Source organism: Littorina saxatilis, linkage group LG14, assembly GCF_037325665.1.
Source record: "Littorina saxatilis isolate snail1 linkage group LG14, US_GU_Lsax_2.0, whole genome shotgun sequence".
Taxonomy (NCBI): Eukaryota; Metazoa; Mollusca; class Gastropoda; order Littorinimorpha; family Littorinidae; genus Littorina; species Littorina saxatilis.
In genome coordinates this window covers 957,529-982,918 of record NC_090258.1, presented here as the reverse complement: position 1 = coordinate 982,918, position 25,390 = coordinate 957,529, and the positions used below count along the sequence as shown (strand labels likewise).

General features: G+C 43.1%; 1 protein-coding gene and 1 long non-coding RNA gene across 2 annotated transcripts; both read left to right on the top strand.

The window, feature by feature from the left end:
• Window positions 1-1,667: 1,667 nt before the first annotated feature.
• Window positions 1,668-21,137, top strand: LOC138946840 (uncharacterized). Its single transcript, XM_070318247.1, has 4 exons — window positions 1,668-1,786; window positions 3,924-4,219; window positions 18,824-19,015; window positions 19,775-21,137. Exons 1-4 carry the CDS (start codon window positions 1,686-1,688, stop codon window positions 20,020-20,022), a joined length of 837 nt encoding a protein of 278 aa, XP_070174348.1. The 5' UTR covers window positions 1,668-1,685; the 3' UTR covers window positions 20,023-21,137.
• Window positions 7,458-9,405, top strand: LOC138946839 (uncharacterized). Its single transcript, XR_011449431.1, has 2 exons — window positions 7,458-7,953; window positions 8,801-9,405. It is a non-coding gene; the product is annotated as an uncharacterized lncRNA (long non-coding RNA).
• Window positions 21,138-25,390: the final 4,253 nt, after the last annotated feature.

The following is a 25,390-nucleotide window of genomic DNA, read 5'->3' as shown; positions in this document are numbered from 1 at the left end:
CAGAAAAAATGTATTTAAAAAAAATCCAGTTACTTTGACTTGTTTTTCTAATTGGAAGAGGATATGCACTCTTTTCTGTCAAAATGGGTAGGGGGTGGGGGTAGTAAAAGCATGCCAGTTCAAGATTTTCCTCGACAAGAGGTGTATTTCTTTTAACTGTGGTGAAGAGGGATAACTCAACTTGGTATCAAACACAATTTCTGAACACTGTAACCACTCTAGCACTTTTAATGTATCTGTGTCTGTGTTCCATGTTTCTAATTGAGCTTTAAAAATGGGTACAAAAGTTGTTTTTTCTGAATTCACCAGTAAAATCACTATATTTTATGTTCTATTTTGCTTTCCTACTTCTCTTCTTCAGTTTCTGATCATCTGATTATCTTACTTTTCTAATTGGAGGAGAATATGCACTCTTTTCTGTCCCAGTGGGTAGGGGGTGGGGGTAGTAAAAGCATCACTGTTCAAGATTTTGCAGGACAAGAGGTGTATTTCTTCTGTGGTGAAGCGGGATAACTCAACTTGGTATCAAACACAATTTCTGAACACTGTAATCACTCTTACACTTTTAATTAATGTTTGGCTGTTTTATGCTTCTAATTGAGCTTCAAAATTGGGCACAGAAATGTTTTTGTTTTTATATTTAGTCAAGTTTTGACTAAATATTTTAACATCGAGGGGGAATCAAAACGAGGGTCGTGGTGTATGTGCGTGCGTGTGTGCGCGTGTGTGTGTGTGTGTGTGTGTGTAGAGCGATTCAGACTAAACTACTGGGCCGATCTTTATGAAATTTGGCATGAGAGTTCCTGGGTATGAAATCCCCGAACGTTTTTTTCATTTTTTTGATAAATGTCTTTGATGACGTCATATCCGGCTTTTCGTGAAAGTTGAGGCGGCACTGTCACGCCCTCATTTTTCAACCAAATTGGTTGAAATTTTGGTCAAGTAATCTTCGACGAAGCCCGGACTTTGGTATTGCATTTCAGCTTGGTGGCTTAAAAATTAATTAATGACTTTGGTCATTAAAAATCTGAAAATTGTAAAAAAAAATAAAAATTTATAAAACGATCCAAATTTACGTTTATCTTATTCTCCATCATTTGCTGATTCCAAAAACATATAAATATGTTATATTCGGATTAAAAACAAGCTCTGAAAATTAAATATATAAAAATTATTATCAAATTTTTTTTTCGAAATCAATTTAAAAACACTTTCATCTTATTCCTTGTCGGTTCCTGATTCCAAAAATATATAGATATGATATGTTTGGATTAAAAACATGCTCAGAAAGTTAAAACGAAGAGAGGTACAGAAAAGCGTGCTATCCTTCTCAGCGCAACGAATATCCCGCTCTTCTTGCCAATTCCACGGGCACTGCCTTTGCCACGGGCGGTGGAGTGACGATGCTACGAGTATACGGTCTTGCTGCGTTGCGTTGCGTTCAGTTTCATTCTGTGAGTTCGACAGCTACTTGACTAAATATTTTATTTTCGCCTTACGCGACTTGTTTTATATCTCCAGTCAAATCGAAAAAAGAAATTGCAAGCCGAAACAACAACTTTTGCTTCAAAATTTGAGATGCCGAAGGTTAGATTGACCGAGACCTCCGTCATTGCTTTCACAATAAAATAATCCGACGTCATCAACATGATAGGGGACGACGTCATTATGGACAAAGACGTGTTATGTCTGGATCTGGTGTAGGTACCTTGCAGGAGCCAGTGTTAGCTATCGTCGCAACGGAAACTTTCTTTGTTTCTTTGACAAACTCAGTCATGGCTGTCCTGTAAGTATTCTTATTTTTCCCGCGATGCAGAGTAAGAGAGGTTTCATTGATAAGGCAATATCATATGCCCATTCAAGTAGGGATTGATTTGGGGAAATGGTATTCGAACACTCAAATATCGAAACATGAACCAAAATTATGTGTTGACAAAGTTCCATGGAATGAGAGTGTCCGTTCAAACTGACATGTTCAACATTTCAAACGTGTCGCGCTCTATCTGTTCACTGCCCATTGTATTTCACACATATATTGACGACTGGGTAGAGGTAGGGCCATCCGTCAAAGCGTAACGTGTCCGTAAGCATTTAGCTTGTTATTGTTCTTTATGGTGTGTGTGTGTGTGTGTGTGTGTGTGTGTGTGTGTGTGTGTGTGTGTGTGTGAGTGTGTGGGCAACAATTGTAATTAAGTAGATGTGCAACGCCAAGGCACTGCATACCCCAGCGAAAGACAAACCTCTCTCTCTCTCTCTCTCTCTCTCTCTCTCTCTCTCTCTCTCTCTCTCTCTCTCTCTCTTTCTCTCTCTTTCTCTCTCTCTCTCTCTCTCTTTCTCTCTCTCTCTTTCTCTCTCTCTCTCTCTCTCTCTCTCTCTCTCTCTCAAACACACACACACACACACGAACGAACACACACACACACACACACACACACACTTACCCCAAGTTACACACGTACACACATACACACTCACTCACACGCACTCACTCACTCTCTCACACACACTTCATTCACACAAAACACACCTCCATACGCACATATAGACAGACGGACATACACACCTTTACAAACAAACACACATACACACACACAAACACTTACGCACACGCACAAACACACCCACCCACTCTCTCTCTCTCTCTCTCTCTCTCTCTCTCTCTCTCTCTCTCTCTCTCTCTTTCTCTCTCTCTCTTTCTCTCTTTTCAAACAGACACCCACACAAACACACACACACACACACACATGTACATACGCACGCATGTACGCACTCACACACCCACACACACACACACACACACACACACACACACACACACATTGACTCACACACATCTCATACACACAAAACACACACTCGTACGCACATACACGGTTGGCCTAGTGGTAAAGCGTCCGCCCCGAGACCGGGAGGTCGTGGGTTAGAACCCAGGCCGGGTCATACCTAAGACTTTAAAATTGGCAATCTAGTGGCTGCTCCACCTGGCGTCTGGCATTATGGGGTTAGTGCATGCTAGGACTGGTTGGTCCCGTGTCAGAATAATGTGACTGGGTGAGACATGAAGTCTGTGCTGCGACTTCTGCCTTGTGTGTGGCGCACGTTATATCTCAAAGCAGCACCGCCCTGATAATTAAGGCCCTTCGTGGTCGGCTGGGCGTTAAGCAAACAAACAAACAAATACGCACATAGACAGACGGACACACACACCTTTACAAACAAACACATATACACACTCATACACACTCAAACATACACACAAACTCATGCACACATACACATTCACACACACACACACACTCTTTCTCTCTCTCTCAGTCTTTCTTACACACACACACACACACACACACACACACACACACACACACACACACGAGTACAGACTCACGCACGCGCACACACACACACACACACACATACACACACACACACACACACTAACACTAACACTAACACATGTGCACAAAATGAACACACACACACACACACACACACACACACACACACACACACACACACACACACACCGCGCGAGAGAAAAAGACTGCAGGGAGGCATGACGTCATGATGTATTAATTGATGTCAAAGACTTTTGACCGTGACGTAATCTTCTTACGCGAGCTTTATCCATAGTCTTGAACAACCACACAAACCAAGTCTTGGAAACTACAGAATTTCTACCCGTCCAAAGCGGCCTTGGTTGGCGTTTGCTCAAAAAATGAGGGCGCCTATTGCACCCACCGTATTTTTGTTAGTATGGTCCCAATTTTTGGTGAACTTCCATCTTCAATGGCCGGGCACAAAGAATCCTTCTTTATCATGTATTATCGGTATGAAAATGCGTTCGTGGGATACCTCCAGCTTCGCTGGGAATAGCAAAATGTGAACAAAACATACATAAACCAAACGCGTAACGTTGTTGACAGATTCCTACTGTTGGTGACCAGCCTGTGTGTGGAAGTTTGCTTCAGCCAAGAAGCTCCAATCAACTGGGGCCCTGACCTTTACTTCAGAAACTACTGGCCTGACAGCGTCAGCAGGGCTGACCTAGAGAAAAACGTCACCCTGATGACCTGCGCTGGTCTGTGCTCGACAAAGCCCTGGTGTTCTTCGTTCTTTCACCGCAATCAAAACAACCACTGCCTTCTGTTCAAAAGGATCTACGTCGACAGAAAGTTCCTCCGTCCGCAAATTGGTGTTGACTACTACCGCATTGCGTCAGGTGGGTCCACCTTTCTCTTCCTCCCCTTAGTGTCCTGAAAGTATATTGATTAATGCGTTGAATTCACAGGTCTAGTAAAACTTGTGCAGAACAAATATAGGAAGACTGGGTGGCCGAGTGGTAACGCACTTGCGCTCGGAAGCGAGAGGTTGCGTGTTCAGGCCTGGGTCAGGCCGCAATTTTCTCCCCCCTTTCCTAACCTAGGTGGTGGGTTCAAGTGCTAGTCTTTCGGATGAGACGAAAAACCGAGGTCCCTTCGTGTACACTACATTGGGGTGTGCACGTTAAAGATCCCACGATTGACAAAAGGGTCTTTCCTGGCAAAATTGTATAGGCATAGATAAAAATGTCCATCAAATACCCGTGGGACTTGGAATAAAGTAAACAAAACAAAAAAAATTCCATCTCACACGGCATTAAGTCTCAGGAAACATGAATACACGCATGCAGGAAAAAAAAATATGGGTAGCGCCGTATGTATGGCAGCTCGCTTTCCCCGGGGAGAAAGCAGCCCGAATTTCCATGAGGGTAACCTCACTCAACTCAAATTTTATTGGCTTCAATTTTCACATAGAAGAATGTGTCTTGCGCTTGGGATTAAGACATAGGCAGAAAGTAAGAGTATAACATATAAAAACAGCATTCATATCACATTTCATGTATCACACACAGTAATCACTAGTATAGGCCTAGGCCTACAGATATCACTTTGTCCCTGTATCACACATGCAAATAGATAGTATCACATTTTCCACGTATCACACACAATATATACGTTACATAACATCCATCTCCCGCGCCCCCCCCCCCCCCCTCCCACACATACATATCCTCGCACGTGCGTCGACTCCATACAAATGACATCATCAGTCCATTAACTAAAATCTGCCGTGTGCTGACAAAACCGAGTAAGTCCACTGAAGCTAGTTCTGAGATAAACGACTTTTTCTGTTTTATTACATTTCTCAAAAGTGACGATTATCTTGATCAACCTACAGAGATAATAAGATAAATAGCATTAATGTACGTTTACAACCCGAGTTTGATAATGATCTGATGGATGGTTTTTGTTTTGTTGGGCATTTTGTGGACTTACTTGGTTTTGTCACTTTTTTCCATTATATCAGATCTAAAAAATGTGACAGATCTAAGCAAGTGGACTTACTTGGTTTTGTCAAAACATTTGGAAGAAAAAGTAATGCTTTTTTTGAGGATGAAAGTCGCTTGTTCATTTCAATGCGTTATTCTCTCAGGTGCCAGGAGAAACGTTCCGTATAACTCTCGCTTACTCTATTACACATGTCGTGTGCACATTAGAGCGCTTACTTCCCTTTGCTTATTTGATCTCTAAACAACGCTCTGGCTCATTTCGGTACGATTCTCACAGATACTTTCGAAGCGAACCTGTAACAATGTGGGCGTTTGTGTGTTTGTTCTGATTAAAACCAGTCTTGATCTAAGGACTATGTCCAGTCAAGAGTAAAAGCTGGTTCTTGTGTATGACTGTGTACGTGAGTGTTAGTTTGAGTGCCTTGGAGAATGATGAGCATATCAGATTGCGGTGATTTGCTAAAATACATATTATTCACGTACAATTTTTTAAGCTACACAGCATGTTGTTTTGTTCCGGTAATGTTTTGTTGTTGTAAGTTTGGGTGGTACGGTTACTACTATAGTTACAGCCTTAAATCACATTATTTGAAATTCAAATCAAACACTATTTACCCGGGTTTGATGTCTTAAAAATCGTTTCTTGAAATTGTTATTAAGAAATATTTCTGGACATTAAAATGCTAGCACAGGCACGAAAGTGATTTTATTGCAGGTGTCAATGTTTCCTGAATCTATTTATAGATGGGTTACGTTTGAATTGATATTAAGCAATTCAGGTGCCGTGTGGACATGGTACGGAAATATTCACTGTCCCGATTGACGGGTTTTAACAGCGAGGACGCAATTTTTGTGAAGGCGTTTTAGTTCTGCTTCTTCTTCTTCTTTTGCGTTCGTGGGCTGAAACTCCCACGTACACGTGTGCTTTTGCACGAGTGGATTTGTACGTGGATGACCGTTTTTACAAAACCATTTAGGCAGCCATACGCCGTTTTCGGTGAAAGCATGCTGGGTATTTTCGTGTTTCTATAACCCACCGAACTCTGCTTTGGACTGCACGATCTTTTCCGTGCGCACTTGGTCTTGTGCTTGCGTGTACACACGAAAGGTGATAAGGCACCAGCGGGCCTGCACGTAAGTTGACCTGGGATATCGGAAAAATCTTCACCTTAATTACCCGTCAGGTGCGGCCGGGATTCGAACCAACGACCTTCCGCTTTGGTAAGTCATTTTTTTTTCAAAATGATATTTTTTGTTCATCAAAAAGAAGAAATCAATGCGCATCTTGTGTGCTAATTTCTACTTTTTAGAGTGCTTAGATAAGCAGATATGAACAAGTAAGTCCACAACCTAAAAAAACAACTTTTTAAGTGTGCATGAATGTTTTGACAAAACCAAGTAAGTCCAAGGGGTTCCCAATTTTCCTATAATGATAGTTTTAAAATTCTTGTCAGACGACCCATACAGAAAATACGTCATTTTAAGTTTAGAACTCACAAATGACGTCATTTAAAGTTTAGAACACACAAATGACCTCTTTCGATAAGGCGAGACATAATGACGTCACCTTATGACGTTTTATTTTAACCATTTTTCTTCTCTATCTATATATAATTATCCTGACGATCCTTGTCTCTCTCTCTCTCTCCCTCTATCCCTCCCTATATCTCTCTTTTCCTCCCTCCATCTCTCTTTCTATCCTTCCCTACCTCTCTCGCTATCTCTCTCCCTCTTACTCTCTTCCTCCCTCCCTAATTCCTCTTTCCCTTTGTTTCTCTCTCTCCCTCCATCCTCCCCCCCCCCCCCTCGACCCTGATTTCTTTCCCCTCTCTCACTCTCTCCCTGTTTAGTCTCTCTCTCCCTGTTTAGTCTCTCTCTCTCTCTCTCTCTCTCTCTCTCTCTCTCTCTCTCTCTCTCTCTCCATCTTGTGCAAATTCGTAATGTTAACGTTATTTTCACTGTTTTGTTATTTATCTTGACAACACTTCTTCTTTAGCAGCCATGCTTGCACCAAATCTAGCACCCCTACTAACAAGTAAAATGCCGCAAGAATATTCTGTCACAACCCGAGGTTTTAGAGATTGCAAAAGAAGCTTAAACAGGCTTTTTGTAGATACACGAAATGATGTAATTGTTATATGTTTGAGTGTATATAATAATTGTGTTATTTACAACATAAGCATGGGAGTCCAAATACTATTGTAGAATGTATGCGTGTGGGATGTGAGATGCTTTACGCCTGTAACTTCGCGTATTTGCAAGTTTGTGTCCGAATCGTGGAACGGGCTATAGTCACCCGGTAACGCGCGGTGAACAAACCAGGTCAAGCTGCAGAAAACGAAAGTTTGTAAATATTTGTTGGGCACAGTAGTGCAAATTAAATAACATTTCATTTCACCTGGTAAGATAATATAGTGTAATGCATAAATTATATTATAGCGTATCTATAGGCTATTTAGTAAGAGAAGAATTAACATAGTCCGGGTCAGCGGTGTACGAATACACTTTGGCACCCCGTCAGCGAACTAGCACGGTTTTGGTTCAGTGCTACCCGAGAGAGTCAACGGTACGGTTGCAGACGTACTGGCGGGCGCGAGTACTCCATCACCCGGCGGTTTTTTACGGTGAGCGTTGTCATTGACTTGGCGGGTGGACTATTGTTTCGAATTGCTGTGGCTGAGTAGATGTCGTTGTCTAATGTTTGTTTTGTTTGTGTTTACGTTTCAGTAGTGTTGTAATATTGTGGGACACGTTTGATTTTGAAGCGTGTTTATGTCCGTGGGTATGTGCACGGGAAATATGAGAGTTACATCGACCGGTCCATTACTACCTATTCGTATAGGGAGCCTCGGGATTTATATGTATATTAATGCATGTTTGGAAGTGATATACAGTGAACATACAGTGGAATTATATGTGTGTGATTATTTGCACATAACTGTTAAATATTTGTTTACACGGAATATTACATTTTATACAAGATGGCGGTCTACTTTCCGACAACTTTTGTATACTCATGTTATTGAGCATGTTGTTTTATACCTTCATATTATAGTGTGTAATATTACGCGGGTATGTATCATACATGTGGGGATATGGGTGTTGTGTCATGCAATTGTGGTCGTGTGATGTAATGTTAAAGTTGGATACCACAATCTAACATTAGTGAACGTTTGTCCAGTTATTTGTAACATATCACATGGCGTATATGGTCATGACAAATACAATAAGTTTATAGGTTTAAGCAAACTATAAATCTATATTGTGAAGCCCCGTTGTATAGCTAATGTATTAAATAATTATCCTTTTCCATACATGGTTACTTGGTGTAAAGTTTCGATCTTGATGTCCATCGGTATGATGCGCTAAAGGTTTGCATCACCGATGAACACCAACACAACCATCGATACACGCCAGGTAGCTAGGGATGTTATTGTTCAGTATTAACGTGCTGATTTTATTTACATGCAGTTGGCCGGAGAGAGAACGGAGGAGGGACGTGTGTTCACGTGAAGGCGTTGTGATCTGGACATATGGGACGCTGTCAGGAGGCGACTACGGCTCACAGCAACGCAAGAAGAGCGGCGTGGGTTACTCCGACCAGTAGATTCCCCCCAGAGTGTACGCAGGACCACCAGAAGACAGCATGAGGAAGGAGTCTGGTCAACTCTACATGCCTAGGAATCTGGGGAACAGCTCCGAAGGACTGGAGCTGGGTTCGACGTGCTTAGGCAGTCGGGGACTCTTCTAGGGGGTCGGAATCAGGAAGCTGCGGCCTTCTGAGGAGGGAAGGACATGTGAGGCCTTGGTGGGCGTTGTGTATCCCGAAAAGCTAAGTACTCTGTCGTGGTTAAATCATGTGTCTGTGTTCGTGTAATTTGGTGATGCGACCTTATTGAGCGCCGTATACTAACAGGCTATTTAACCATAGGGGGGGTGCTTAGGACTGGAGTTCCAGGATAATTTCATGTGAATTCATGTGTTGTCAATTTTCGTAGTATTTGTAGAGTGTACACGTTAAATGTGTGGATGTTTCGTGCATAAATTTGTGTTTATTATATAAAGCTTGCAAGTTACATGTGGTTCCTTTAGTCTTTTTATACACAGTGATGTCTGTCTCCACTTGTAAACTTTCTTGGGTGTGCGTTAGTGAGTGAGGTGTATGTTTGCGTGTGATCCCAAGATTGCTCAATCTTGTGGAGTTAAGTCGTCACGTGTCAATGGTGGAGATGCCGGGGAACCATGAGTGATATGCTTTCGAGGCGAAGCTCTGGAACCCTTTAGTTATTTATTTTTTTTTGGAACCAAATTTGTTTGTTGTTGTGTTTGTTTGTGTTGTTGGCATAGTTTGTGTGTGGTGTTTGTTGGTTTGTGTGAGGTAGTGGTGACCGTTTGATTTGAAATGTGGTGACTGTTTAGACATCCCGTGGGCGGTTGGAGGGGACTGGACATCTCTCAGCGGTTGAGAGGTGTTGGGTTACTTAGCCACAAAGGATTCATCTTTAGTCCATCCGTTAAAGTCAGACGGCGCCACTGAAGCAGATCGAACTAGCAAATACGCATGTATTCTATATTCGGATTCGGTTAAAGTAAAGTTTCATTCCGGTATTACGCTAAGGCTATGTGGCTATTGATTGTGGTAAAGTATAACCAAATGTCAATAACTTACGCGGATTTCGTCCGATTTCTCGGTGGGCTTCGGTACGCAGTTTGATGCGTTTTCCTTTCGCGTGCATGCAAATATTTTTCAAGTAGCGCGTTTTCATCTGAAATGGCGACAGGAGGTGATAGTGTGGATTCTCCGGTGTCAGGGCGACTTAGGTCACAGGACGTGCCGACTGATAGTTTAACCGGATTAGTTACATCTGAACTCATGAGGAAGGCAAAATCAACTCGAGAGAAGCTTCTACATAGTCCAGGACGTGAAGAAGGGGAGTCCATTACGTACTACCAGAAGTTCATGACTTTAGGAACGCAGATGGAGTTGAAGGGAGATAGTCTTCGAGCATTCGCCGACGCTAAGATAAAGGAGATAGAGGACGTACGGGCCAACAAGGAGAGGTTGAGCTTAGAGAAGAAGAAATTGGCGATGGAGGAAAGGAAGCTGGAAGAAGCACGGGTGGAAGCTCAGAAGCAACGTGACTTCGAGGATGCAAAAGCTCAACGTATGGAGAGTATAGCCCAGAAGCAGCGTGAGATGGAGGAAAGGAAACTGGGAGAAGCACGTGAAGAGGCCCAAAAGCAGCGTGACTTTGAGGAGGCCAAAGTTCAACGTATGGAAAGAATGGAGTCTGAAAGAATCGATGAGATGAAGAAACTTCAAGATGAAGCACAGAGGCACGCAGAACGATTAGAGGAACAAAGAGCAAATAATCAACGAGCTCATCAGAAGGCGAGGGATGGAATGGTAGAATCTACCAAAGTAACACTTCCTGCATTCGACGAGAACAAGGAGGATATAGAAGCTTATCTTACCAAATTCGAGAGATTCGCAGAGGAGTTAGACTGGGACCAGACAACATGGGCGAGACGCGTGAGTACCAAACTCAACGTGAAAGCGACGACCTTGATTGGGGATATGTCGAAGGAGGACGCTCGAGATTACCAGTTAGTGAAGAAAGAGTTATTGAGAGGATTCCGATGTACAGCAGAATCGTACCGAGAGAAGTTCAGGGCAGCGAGAAGGAAGAGCGAAGAAACGTTTTCAACCTACGTGAGCCGGATAACGCGGTACCTGCACAGTTGGATGGACCTAGCGGAAAAACAACGAACTTACAAGGACCTCTTCGACCTGGTTCTTTTGGAACAGTTGCTTACTGGCATCCCGCAGTCTGTCGCTACGTTCATTCGACAGTCCAAAGCCACCAATGTAGCTGATTCAGTTGAGCAAGCTCAATGTTTTGTGGATGCACGTCCTGGTTTCGACTCATCACAGAAAGGGGGGAAAAACCAAGATAAAGGAAACAATGGGAAGACAGACAGTAAGGTGCAACTTACCCAGGGACAAAGGGTAAAAGATAGTACTGTCAAATGTTTCGGATGTGGAGGGGATCATCTCATAAGGAATTGCCCGGAAGCGGGGAAGCCGAGGGGTGGCGGAGAAATGTATGGGGCAGGCATACAATGTCACAAATGTCATAAGTTCGGACATGTAAAGAGGAACTGTCCAGGAATAACCCTTATCATCAGTCCAGAACCGGAGGAGACTGCAGTGAGAGAAGTTTTCTTGATGCGGGAGGTGGAAGCGAATTACAAGATCCATTCAGGGTTATGTGGGAAGTGTGATCGTCGTACTCAGGGAGAAACTTTCGACATGACAGTTAGGGTGAACGGGAAGGCAGTGGTAGCCATACGTGACACGGGAAGCCCAATGCTGTGTGTTAGCGCTGACCTCATCGACCCGACTACGTACACAAACAGGACAAGTGAAGTGTCAGGAGTGTTTGGAGAGCATGGAACAGTACAGGCTCCCATAGCCATCGTGAAGTTAGAATCTTCGGTGTTTGTAGGGAACGTGGAAGCTGTCGCTATTCAGAATATGGCAATTCCTGTATTGATAGGAAACTACATGGTCCTGCCAAATGGAAAGGAAGTGAGAGTTCCGGTGTACGGAAAGAAACATGTGATTCCATCTTTGTGCGCAGCAGTTCAGACACGAGGACAAGCAAGGAAGGACGAGAGAGGGAATCTAACATTGAAGATTAATGGAGTCCCCTTAGCACAAAGGACCTGTGCTGAAATGGCTCAAGCACAAGAAGAGGATCCACACCTAAAACGTGTGCACGAGTTGGCGGTGGAAAAGAAGCCATGGCGTCAACAAGGAACCGGGAATGTTCGATTCGTGATACGTAAAGCTTTGTTGTACAGAGAATACTCAGGTGCAGATGGAGTGGATCACCGACAGTTAGTGGTGCCCAGTGAGTTCCAGAATGAGGTGATGAGATTAGCTCACGATGCACCCATGGCAGGACACCTAGGGGGAACGAGAACCAGGAATAGGATATGGACAGAATTCTATTGGCCTGGTATGTGCCCCGACATCAGACGATACGTGGCATCATGTGACGCTTGCCAGAGAACTACGGCAAAAGGGAAAGTGAAGCCGGTACCATTGGAAAGAATGCCGTTGATCGATGTCCCGTTCAAGCAGGTAGCGGTGGACATCATAGGGCCGATTCATCCGCCGTCAGACCGAGGACACCGTTTCATACTGGTAACAGTAGACTATGCCACCCGGTATCCTGAAGCAACCCCTCTCAAGAAAATCGATACACCACATGTGGCGGAAGCGTTGTGGGAGAACTGGACCAGAGTGGGCATACCTGAAAAAGTGTTGTCAGATAACGGTACCCAGTTCAAGAGCGAAATGATGCAGGAGGTGTACAACCTGATGTCAGTACATGGAATGTACACAACTCCATACCACGCGCAATGCAATGGTCTAGTTGAACGTTTCAATGGTACGCTGAAACAGATGCTGAAACGACTCTGCCAGGAGCAACCCAAGGAATGGGACAGGTTCATTCCGGCGTGTTTGTTTGCATATAGGGAAGTTCCTCAGGAGTCGTTAAAATTCTCACCGTTTGAACTACTCTATGGGCGAACTGTGAGAGGACCTATGCAGGTATTACGGAAGCTGTGGACCAAGGAAGAGACAGACCAAGGAGTGAGAACCACTGCCGAGTATGTTGTGGACCTGCGGAATCGAGTTGAGGAGACATGCAGGATTGCCAGAGAAAACCTCGGGAAGGCGACAGAGCGATACGCAAGAGCAGCGGACAGGAAGGCAGAAGACAGACAATTCAAGGAAGGAGATGAGGTGTTGCTGCTTCTTCCAATGAAAAAGAACAAGCTGGAAATCGCTTGGCGTGGACCTTACGTCATCAAGGAGCGATGCGGCATGAACGACTACCGGATTCAAGTGGGGAGTAAAAAGAAATTATTCCACGTCAACCTCTTGAAGAGATACGTCAGGAGGAGAGAGATCCCAGCGGTTGTCGGAGTGGTGCTGGAAGAAGAGGAACTGGAAGAAGTGCCTGAAGTCTCAGCAGGACAGAACACCATTCCATTAGTGCCATTAGAAGCGGGAGAGGGACCCAAAGATGTTAGCATCAATGACGTGTTACCCGCCCAAAAACAACAAGAGCTGAGGGATTTGACGATTGAGTTTGAGAACCAATTCACCGATCTTCCTCGTACTACAAATCTTGAGGAATGTGAAATCACCGTCCTCGAGGATACACCAGTGCGAGTGAGACAGTACCCATTGCCTCACGTGGCCATGGATTGCATAAGGAAGGAGTGAACAACGTGGACGCTGACTTCATGAGTCGGGTTGCTCTTGACATATAGTGTGCTCACTGTTGGTGGTTACCGTTAGTTCGAGCTGGTGATGGAGGTGTGTCACAACCCGAGGTTTTAGAGATTGCAAAAGAAGCTTAAACAGGCTTTTTGTAGATACACGAAATGATGTAATTGTTATATGTTTGAGTGTATATAATAATTGTGTTATTTACAACATAAGCATGGGAGTCCAAATACTATTGTAGAATGTATGCGTGTGGGATGTGAGATGCTTTACGCCTGTAACTTCGCGTATTTGCAAGTTTGTGTCCGAATCGTGGAACGGGCTATAGTCACCCGGTAACGCGCGGTGAACAAACCAGGTCAAGCTGCAGAAAACGAAAGTTTGTAAATATTTGTTGGGCACAGTAGTGCAAATTAAATAAAATTTCATTTCACCTGGTAAGATAATATAGTGTAATGCATAAATCATATTATAGCGTATCTATAGGCTATTTAGTAAGAGAAGAATTAACATAGTCCGGGTCAGCGGTGTACGAATACACTTTGGCACCCCGTCAGCGAACTAGCACGGTTTTGGTTCAGTGCTACCCGAGAGAGTCAACGGTACGGTTGCAGACGTACTGGCGGGCACGAGTATTCCATCACCCGGCGGTTTTTTACGGTGAGCGTTGTCATTGACTTGGCGGGTGGACTATTGTTTCGAATTGCTGTGGCTGAGTAGATGTCGTTGTCTAATGTTTGTTTTGTTTGTGCTTACGTTTCAGTAGTGTTGTAATATTGTGGGACACGTTTGATTTTGAAGCGTGTTTATGTCCGTGGGTATGTGCACGGGAAATATGAGAGTTACATCGACCGGTCCATTACTACCTATTCGTATAGGGAGCCTCGGGATTTATATGTATATTAATGCATGTTTGGAAGTGATATACAGTGAACATACAGTGGAATTATATGTGTGTGATTATTTGCACATAACTGTTAAATATTTGTTTACACGGAATATTACATTTTATACAAGATGGCGGTCTACTTTCCGACAACTTTTGTATACTCATGTTATTGAGCATGTTGTTTTATACCTTCATATTATAGTGTGTAATATTACGCGGGTATGTATCATACATGTGGGGATATGGGTGTTGTGTCATGCAATTGTGGTCGTGTGATGTAATGTTAAAGTTGGATACCACAATCTAACATTTAGTGAACGTTTGTCCAGTTATTTGTAACATATCACATGGCGTATATGGTCATGACAAATACAATAAGTTTATAGGTTTAAGCAAACTATAAATCTATATTGTGAAGCCCCGTTGTATAGCTAATGTATTAAATAATTATCCTTTTCCATACATGGTTACTTGGTGTAAAGTTTCGATCTTGATGTCCATCGGTATGATGCGCTAAAGGTTTGCATCACCGATGAACACCAACACAACCATCGATACACGCCAGGTAGCTAGGGATGTTATTGTTCAGTATTAACGTGCTGATTTTATTTACATGCAGTTGGCCGGAGAGAGAACGGAGGAGGGACGTGTGTTCACGTGAAGGCGTTGTGATCTGGACATATGGGACGCTGTCAGGAGGCGACTACGGCTCACAGCAACGCAAGAAGAGCGGCGTGGGTTACTCCGACCAGTAGATTCCCCCCAGAGTGTACGCAGGACCACCAGAAGACAGCATGAGGAAGGAGTCTGGTCAACTCTACATGCCTAGGAATCTGGGGAACAGCTCCGAAGGACTGGAGCTGGGTTCGACGTGCTTAGGCAGTCGGGGACTCTTCTAGGGGGTCGGAATCAGGAAGCTGCGGCCTTCTGAGGAGGGAAGGACATGTGAGGCCTTGGTGGGCGTTGTGTATCCCGAAAAGCTAAGTACTCTGTCGTGGTTAAATCATGTGTCTGTGTTCGTGTAATTTGGTGATGCGACCTTATTGAGCGCCGTATACTAACAGGCTATTTAACCATAGGGGGGGTGCTTAGGACTGGAGTTCCAGGATAATTTCATGTGAATTCATGTGTTGTCAATTTTCGTAGTATTTGTAGAGTGTACACGTTAAATGTGTGGATGTTTCGTGCATAAATTTGTGTTTATTATATAAAGCTTGCAAGTTACATGTGGTTCCTTTAGTCTTTTTATACACAGTGATGTCTGTCTCCACTTGTAAACTTTCTTGGGTGTGCGTTAGTGAGTGAGGTGTATGTTTGCGTGTGATCCCAAGATTGCTCAATCTTGTGGAGTTAAGTCGTCACGTGTCATATTCGTATTGACTTTGACGTCATACTGGCAAAAACATTGCATTCTGATTGGTTATAGCGTCATAAAGGTTCTTGTGATTGGTGGATGGACTTACTTGGCTTTACCAGCAAATTGACATGTAATTTTTTTTGAGAAATGTTTGAAGTTGTGGACTTACTTTTCTATATCTCCTTATCTATTTATTTTACAAAGTCAAAATTTACACACAGGCTGCTTCTTGATTTCTTAGTTTTGATGAACAAAAAGATATCATTTTTGGGAAAAAATGGACTTACTCGGTTTTGTCAGCACATGGCAGATGTACTTTAAACAGTTTTTAAGGTGTGGACTTACTTTTGTATATCTCCTTATCTATTTATTTCACAAAGTCACAATTTACACATAAGGTGCGCCTTAATTTCTAAGCTTTGATGAACAAAAAATATCATTTTTGAAAAAAATGGACTTACTCGGTTTTGTCAGCACACGGCAGAAATGCACAATGACTAGTAGAGGGTACATGATACACAATACGTGCTCAACTAGACCTGCTAACTAAAATAATAACAGAGACAGAAACAAAAACTGGGCACAACATTTACACGTGTGTGACTGGACTGTAAATCTTATCCAATCCAATCCAATATACAGGTGTTGAAAAGTGCTCGAATTCCAAGAATAGTTTCATGTGTAGCACCTTTGAACTGTGCAGAGAGGATGTGTGCCTGTGGATTTGAGATCTACATGGAATAAAATAGACACTGTTCTTTGTGCCCGGTTATCATAGAGTCCGAATTTCACATGATGTTTGTTTGCTAACTGTCCTGGTGCGTAAATAAGCAAGAGATTGTGTGAGTAATGGCGACAATGACTGAGGGAGTGAGCCACAGAGTGAGTAATGGCGACAATGACTGAGGGAGTGAGCCACAGAGTGAGTAATGGCGACAATGACTGAGGGAGTGAGCCACAGAGTGAGTAATGGCGACAATGACTTAGGGAGTGAGCCACAGAGTGAGTAATGGCGACAATGACTGAGGGAGTGAGCCACAGAGTGAGTAATGGCGACAATGACTGAGGGAGTGAGCCACAGAGTGAGTAATGGCGACAATGACTGAGGGAGTGAGCCACAGAGTGAGTAATGGCGACAATGACTTAGGGAGTGAGCCACAGAGTGAGTAATGGCGACAATGACTGAGGGAGTGAGCCACAGAGTGAGTAATGGCGACAATGACTGAGGGAGTGAGCCACAGAGTGAGTAATGGCGACAATGACTGAGGGAGTGAGCCACAGAGTGAGTAATGGCGACAATGACTGAGGGAGTGAGCCACAGAGTGAGTAATGGCGACAATGACTGAGGGAGTGAGCCACAGAGTGAGTAATGGCGACAATGACTGAGGGAGTGAGCCACAGAGTGAGTAATGGCGACAATGACTGAGGGAGTGAGCCACAGAGTGAGTAATGGCGACAATGACTGAGGGAGTGAGCCACAGAGTGAGTAAGGGAGTGAAACATTGAATGAGTGGGGTAAGTGCGCTGAAAATGAAAACATTAAAGGTTTACAGCCTAATCTTCAAACCGTGTATGAGTGTGTGTGTGTGTGTGTGTGTGTGTGTGTGTGTGTGTGTGTGTGTGTGTGTGTGTCAGGGGCGGATCAGTTGCTTTGTAAGGGGGGGGGGGGGTGCACTTTGAATCGAAAGTGAATGTGATTGGCGCGAAGCGCCCGAAATTGCTAGGGGGTCCGGGGGCATGCCCCCCCCCCCCGGAAATTTGTTTGGCCCAAAGAAGCAAAATGGTGCCATCTGGTGCCATTTGAACTTAGAAATGGTCATAGAATCAGCTTTCCAAATTCACAATTTCCATTTAAAATATGCTGGGTCAGACTGGTTTTTTGACTCACATGCGAAGCAAAAGTGAGTCTATGTACTCACCCGAGTCGTCCGTCCGTCCGTCCGTCCGTCCGGACGTCCGGAAAACTTTAACGTTGGATATTTCTTGGACACTATTCAGTCTATCAGTACCAAATTTGGCAAGATGGTGTATGATGACAAGGCCCCAAAAAACATACATAGCATCTTGACCTTGCTTCAAGGTCAAGGTCGCAGGGGCCATAAATGTTGCCTAAAAAACAGCTATTTTTCACATTTTTCACATTTTCTCTGAAGTTTTTGAGATTCAATACCTCACCTATATATGATATATAGGGCAAAGTAAGCCCCATTTTTTGATACCAGTTTGGTTTACCTTGCTTCAAGGTCAAGGTCACAGGAGCTCTTCAAAGTTGGATTGTATACATATTTTGAAGTGACCTTGACTCTGAACTATGGAAGATAACTGTTTCAAACTTAAAAATTATATGGGGCACATGTTATGCTTTCATCATGAGACACATTTGGTCACATATGATCATGGTCAAGGTCACTTTGACCCTTATGAAATGTGACCAAAATAAGGTAGTGAACCACTAAAAGTGACCATATCTCATGGTAGAAAGAGCCAATAAGCACCATTGTACTTCCTATGTCTTGAATTAACAGCTTTGTGTTGCATGACCTTGGATGACCTTGACCTTGGGTCAAGGTCACATGTATTTTGGTAGGAAAAATGTGTAAAGCAGTTCTTAGTGTATGATGTCATTGCTGTCAAGGTCAAGCATGTGAGTCGTATGGGCTTTGCCCTTCTTGTTTTTGCTGGAGGGGGGGGGGGGGGGGTGTGCACCTGCACCCTGTGCACCCCCCTCGTCCGCCCCTGTGTGTATGTGTGTGTGTGTGTGTGTGTGTGTGTGTGTGTGTGTGTGTGTGTGTGTGTGTGTGTGGTTAGCCCAAGAGACTTTTGCCTCCCAAAAGAAAGTTTTGTTGTACGGTCTGACAGCCAACTCAAAAATGATTGTCATCTACATGTGCATGAAAACGCGTGGAAAGGTCTTTCGAAAATATCTGTTCTATTGTGCAGACACATGTCCAATCGAGAAGTGTTACTACCTGAGTCGTCCGGACAACATGTGCTTCTTTCTCGACCTCTCGCCACAGGCGGGAACTTACAACGACAGCAAGGCATTCTGCGAGGACAATCACGGACGTTTGGCCATCTTGGACAACCCCCGCAAAAATGTTTGGATTGTGGAACTCCTGAAATTGCACAACGGTAGGTAGTTCAGTGGCTAGAGCAGAGAACAGGTAGGTAGTTCAGTCGCTAGAGCAGACAACAGGTAGGTAGTTCCCCAGTGGCTAGAGCAGAGAACATGTAGGTAGATCAGTGGCTAGAGCAGTGAACAGGTATGTAGTTAAGTAGTTAGGGCAACGAACAGGGAAGTAGTTCAGTGGCTAGAGCAGAGAACAGGTAGGTTGTTCAGTCGCTAGAGCAGAAAACAGGTAGGTAGTTCCCCAGTGGCGAGAGCAGAGAACATATGCAGGTAGATCAGTGGCTAGAGCAGTGAACAGGTATGTAGTTAAGTAGTTAGGGCAACGAACAGGTAAGTAGTTCAGTGGTTAGAGCAGTGAACAGGTATGTAGTTCAGTAGTTAGGGCAGCGAACAGGTTGGTAGTTCAGCGGCAAGAGCAGTAAACAGGTAGGTATTTCAGTGGGTAGAGCAGTAAACAGGTAGGTATTTCAGTGGGTAGAGCTGTAAACAGGTAGGTATTTCAGTGGGTAGAGCAGTAAACAGGTAGATAGTTCAGTGGCTAGAGCACTTCGCACTTTACTTTGCGATCATGCTAACTTAGAGCTGTTTTATTTTGTAACCTCTGATTTCCCCTTTTTTGACCAGAAATAAAGAAAATTCCAGCTGCCTTATGCGTCTCAGCAAATGTAAGATGGTATCTGTCAAGTAAGCGGGTGTTCGCGTCAAAGGGCAGTAGCCAAATTGGGTTTTTCAAAGTTCCCCTTTCTGGGTCTCTTCCTCAGCCTTGTCGGGTGACCGTCTTTACCTGGGGGCACGGTTGGAAGGTATGGACTATATCTATAGATGGTCCAACGGCGAAACCCTGGGAGGTCCCTCGAGCAGCGAGAGCTTCTGGAACGTACCGGTCCAATTTGCCTCACCCTGCGTCGTTCTAGAAGTACAAGCACGCCAGGAGCCAGGCACTTGGAAAGATAGTGCTTGTAATGTGATAAGCGCACAAATCCTGTGTGAATACCAAATTACCAATTAACCATGCTTCAAACTAGGCATTGTTTGTGTGACAGTGTGTGTGGGTTGGGATGGCAAGTGCGTTTGTGTCCGTAAGCATTTAGCTTGTTATTGTTCTTCATGGTGTGTGTGTGTGTGTGTGTGTGTGTGTGTGTGTGTGTGTGTGTGTGTGTTTTAAACAGCTTTTTTTTCGGTCAGAAATATACTTTCTTCTGCTCAAAAATTTCTGGAATCTGAGCAATGTCTGGGTATGACGTCACGGGTCCGTGACCACGCCTACCCTCAAAAATGGCGTTTTTTTACGGCATGATTCACTTTCAACCGTCAAAACAGTGACTTCAACTGAATGATATTTTGCATATTTTACATCAAAAAGTGTATTTGGTGTCTTACCTGACAAGTCATACAAATTTTGTTCAAATCCGCCGCGCAGTCAGGCTGATCCAGCGTGTAAAAAAGAGCGACCACAATCCTGAAAAACGGCAACAAATCCAGGGTTTTAATGGTGTTTTTGCTGGGTAGCTGCAGTTGATATGCAATAAATCTAAAACTACAAATAGCAGCCTCTCTACATTTCACAGAACGATGACAAAGACCCTCATCTGGATTCGCGCTAGTGCTTAGAGCAAACAGAACCCCAGAATGGACGTTGTAACGGTTTTTCGTTAACAATTTGCAAACGTTCGTAACGTCCTGGTAACAAATGTGACATGCACACAACTTTGCATACTTTGCAAACCATGGTGTCATTACATGTGTGCCAGGTTTCAGAAGCATTCTTTTATGGGCTCAAAAGATATAGCCTCATGACTTTGAAGAAATAAAAAGTAAAATCTCACTCCACAGCGCTGTTCTATTTTAAGACGATGACGTCTGCAAAACTCATATCAAGGTGGCTAAGTGATTAGGACACACACTTTACACAATCAAGGTTAAATGCACAAAGCTCAGCGATTGAAACCTTTTTTCCTTTATATAAGATCTGCTGTTATGTGTTGTTTTTTAAATATGTCTTTGACATGGTGTTTTGGTGTGCAAGTGCGTGAGTTTATGCATCTATCTGTCTGTGACTACGTGTGTGTTTGCATGTGTGCATGATAAAAAAATAATCCGAAGCGCTATAAATAATTAAAATTATTGAGTTTGTGTGACTGTTCCCGTAGCTTGATGTTCACGATTTACGAATTAGTAAGCCGTTATGACCTCGAGACAATGCTCTTGCAGGCTCTTAAAAACCTGGCGATGTCCATCTCCACAGCTCCATTTCGTAGCATTCCAACTGTCTGATTCGTCAGAGCAAATGCCAGATTGTGTCTCGCCGCTATCAAGACGACAATAATAACAAGAGGCGAAGCCTTCAAGGCTCCCGTCAGAAATCGACAAACAGTAACACAAACTCAATCACTCCGTCATACATACAAAACACACACTCATACACACATAGACAGACGGACACACACACCTTTACAAACAAACACACATACACACACAAACATACACACAAACTCACACACACACACACAGACACACACACACACACACACACACAAACACATACACACACACTCTCTCTCTCTCAGTCTCTCTTTCTTACACACACACACACACACACACACACACACACACACACACACACACACACACACACACACACACACACACACACACACACGAGTTCACATACACAAACAGTAACAATAACACATGTGCACAAAATGAACACACACACCGCGCGAGAGAGAAAGACTACAGGGAGGCATGACGTCATCAGTGATGCATTAATTGACGTCAAACACTTTTGACCGAGACGTAATCTTCTTATGCGAACTTTATCCATAGACTCGGAAATGTTAAAGTTTCTATCACACACGCACGCACGCACACACGCACACACGCACGCACAGACAGACAAAGTTTAGCATCGCATAGGCTACACTTACGTGAGCCAAAAACAAGAGGCGAAGCCTTCAAGGCTCACGTAAGAAATCGACAAACAGTAACACAAACTCAATCACTCCGTCACATACACACACACACACACACACACACACACACACACACACACACACACAAACACACACACACACACACACACACACACAGTAAGCATAGGTGACACTGAGCAAGAAAGCGAGACACTAGATCTAGATCTGTCTGTCTGCATGTAGCCTACTTACAGGGACACGACTGCCAATTAGTCTCGGCCCGCTCAAAATAAAAACAATGACCGAGACTTTCAGTAATTCCTTCGCGTGACGTCTAACCCTCTTACGTCATAATGTGACGTCTTCAAATGACGAAATGTTAAAGTTTCTACCACATACATACATACGCACGCACGCACAGACAGACAAAAGTTACGAACGCAAAGGCTACACTTCGTGAGCCAAAAACAGTGTTGCCTCCATCTGACGTCATATTTTTGGAATTATATGACATCATGTCTTCATTCTTCTGTCTTTTTGATTCTTTGTCTTCTTTACTTCTTTCTTATACAGCACAGCTGTGTTCAAAACACGTGAGTGAACAGTTATTTTCTGCAACTGCTACTGAGCAAGTTGTTCGCATCATCCGTGAAGGCTATACGCATCCTATCGGAGAACGAGAAACAAAATTATAGAAAAAGTCCTTAAAAAAAGATGCGGTAAAGACACCAGGGACAGTAGATTTCACCTCTTTTCAAACGATCATAACTTTTGAGCCCATGAAATAATGTTTCTGAAACTTGGCACACATGTCATGGCACCATTCTTTGCAAAGTGTACAAAGTTAAGTGCATGTCACATGAGGCAGTTTATTGTAGCTTTTTTCACTCAAAGTTATGTACACATGAAGATAGTCATAATCCGGGAATTTCTATGTTTGAGACATGAAATCCATACCTTTAAAAAAAAAAAACATTTCAACGGAATGAGTTGATACATGTATTAGTTGAAACAATCTGCATTTTTTTCTTGTTCTTGTATATTTGTTTTTTTTGTTTTGTTTATGTACCCCCATGGGGTTTCTCGAATAAAATGCCTTGCCATTGTTATTATACTTTTAACTTTTGTCAATTATTTGGTCAGACATGATCTTGTATATTTTTTTTGGTTTTTTTGTTTGTTTATGTACCCCCATGGGGTTTCTCGAATAAAATGCCTTGCCATTGTTATTATACTTTTAACTTTTGTCAATTATTTGGTCAGACATGATCTTGTATATTTTTTTTGGTTTTTTTGTTTGTTTATGTACCCCCATGGGGTTTCTCGAATAAAATGCCTTGCCATTGTTATTATACTTTTAACTTTTGTCAATTATTTGGTCAGACATGATCTTGCACTAATTACCGCAACACGGTGGCCTAGTGGTAAGGGGTCCGCCCAGTGAGCGGTAGGTCGTGGGTTCGAACCCCGGCCGGGTCATACCTAAGACTTTAAAATTGGCAATCTAGTGGCTGCTCCGCCTGCCGTCTGGCATTATGGGGTTAGTGCCAGGACTGGTTGGTCCGGTGTCAGAATAATGTGATTGGGTGAGACACGAAGCCTGGGCTGCGACTTCTGTCTTGTGTGTGGCGCACGTTATATGCCAAAGCAGCACCGCCCTGATATCACCCTTCGTTGTGGACTGGGCGTTCAGCAAACAAACAAACAACAATCTTGCACTTATTGTTTATGTGTTTTGAGCTGTTAACAATTAAACGTTTTGATTACAGTTGAAGTTGTTGGAATGTTAAGAACTAGAGTTTGTGAACAAAGCACTGTTGTAATAGCATCTGTCATGTCGTATCTTTGTTGGTATCTTTATGCTTTCTCTCTGTCCGGCTCTCTCTCTTTATCTCTCTCCGTCTCTTTCTCTCTCTCCTTCCATCTCCCTCTCTCTCTCTATTTTGCTTTCTTGTTCTCCCCCCTCTCTCCATCGTCTCTCTCTCTCTCTCTCTCTCTCTCTCTCTCTCTCTCTCTCTCTCTCTCTCTCTCTCTCTCTCTTTCTCTCACAGTATCTGTCTGTCTGTCAGTCTCTCACTCTGTCTCTCTCTCTGTCTCTCTGTCTCTGTCTCTCTCTCTCTGTCTCTCTCTCTCTCTCACACAGTATATGTCTGTCTGTCAGTCTCTCTCTCTGTCTCTCTGTCTCTGTCTCTCTGTCTCTCTCTCTCTCTCTCTCTCTCTCTCTCTCTCTCTCTCTCTCTCTCTCTAGGAACCTTTTCTTACTTAACAAGCTCTGGTGCGTTGTTTCTGTGGATGCCCTCAAAATGTTTTTCCACGCACACTGTCTCTCTCACATTTGCTATGCATCTACTGTCTGGTGCAATGCCAGTGATGTTCATATAAAGAAAATAAACACACTTCACAAGAGAGGTGTAAAGTTATTAAACCGAGATCCCAATATGACTACTCAAGAAAAATACACTCAACTGAACATTCTTCCGCTACATCAGCAGTTCTTTTTAAATGCTAGTGTTTTCATGTTTAAAATGTACAACCATGAAACACCTTCATACATCCAAGACCTGTTTGAGCGTCCTCCTGGTAGAGCGAGGCTTTTGAATTATACGCTACCGCTCCCACGCATTGATTTGTATAAATCTAGTTTATCCTACTGGGGATCGCTTGTGTGGAATATACTTCCAATGTACTGTAAAACATGTCAAACCCTTTCATCTTTTAAAAAAAATGTTCGAAAATATCTTTGTCAAAAATAATTCTCTCCCTACGCTTTAAAATCATAACTGTTACTGCATAACATCTTAATCATCATTTTATTAATCAATGAACCACGTTATTATAACTAGTGTTTTGTTACTTTTAACCTGATTACAAATTCTTAGTTAATTAGTTATTCGTTTGGCTGTTCAATACATGTTATATAAATATATAATTGTAATGTATAATGTCATGTATGTCTAAAAGGGACAGGTTGGAAGATTAGGCATCGCCTAAAACCTTTATCCCTTTGTATTAAAGTTTTGAATCTGAATCTGAATCTGAATCTCTTCTCTCTTTATATGACTTAGTCCAAAAAGGTGCTCACAAAACGGACGACGGTCCATAAAAAGGTGTTTTTCTAAAGTTATTCTTTGCTGAAAATTGATATTGCGCTCCTTCTTTGCTAATGATAACAATATGTGGGAATTGCAGACACAAATTCAAAGAGTGCAGTCTTTTCTGTAGTTTGGCTTTAACTACGTTCTTGATGGAGCAAGCTATGAAGAATACAGAGTCAAGAGAGTAAGTCGGTCTGTCCGGACGGCTAGCAGAGGACGTTTTTAATTATCTAAAAATAACCTAGACAACTTTAGTATTGTGATCAAGAAGAGTTTGTTTTAGAACGATTAGTACTAACTTCTGTTAAAATCACTTGTTTGAAGCTTTCGCAGTTTAAGCCCTATACACGTACAGTTTCGCAAATCAAGC

Coding starts and splice junctions, on each gene's coding strand:
- LOC138946840 (XM_070318247.1), top strand. CDS start 1,686: ATGTCTGGATCTGGTGTAGGTACCTTGCAGGAGCCAGTGTTAGCTATC. Junction 4,220..18,823: donor CTACTACCGCATTGCGTCAG/GTGGGTCCACCT, acceptor TCTATTGTGCAG/ACACATGTCCAATCGAGAAG. Junction 19,016..19,774: donor ACTCCTGAAATTGCACAACG/GTAGGTAGTTCA, acceptor TCTCTTCCTCAG/CCTTGTCGGGTGACCGTCTT.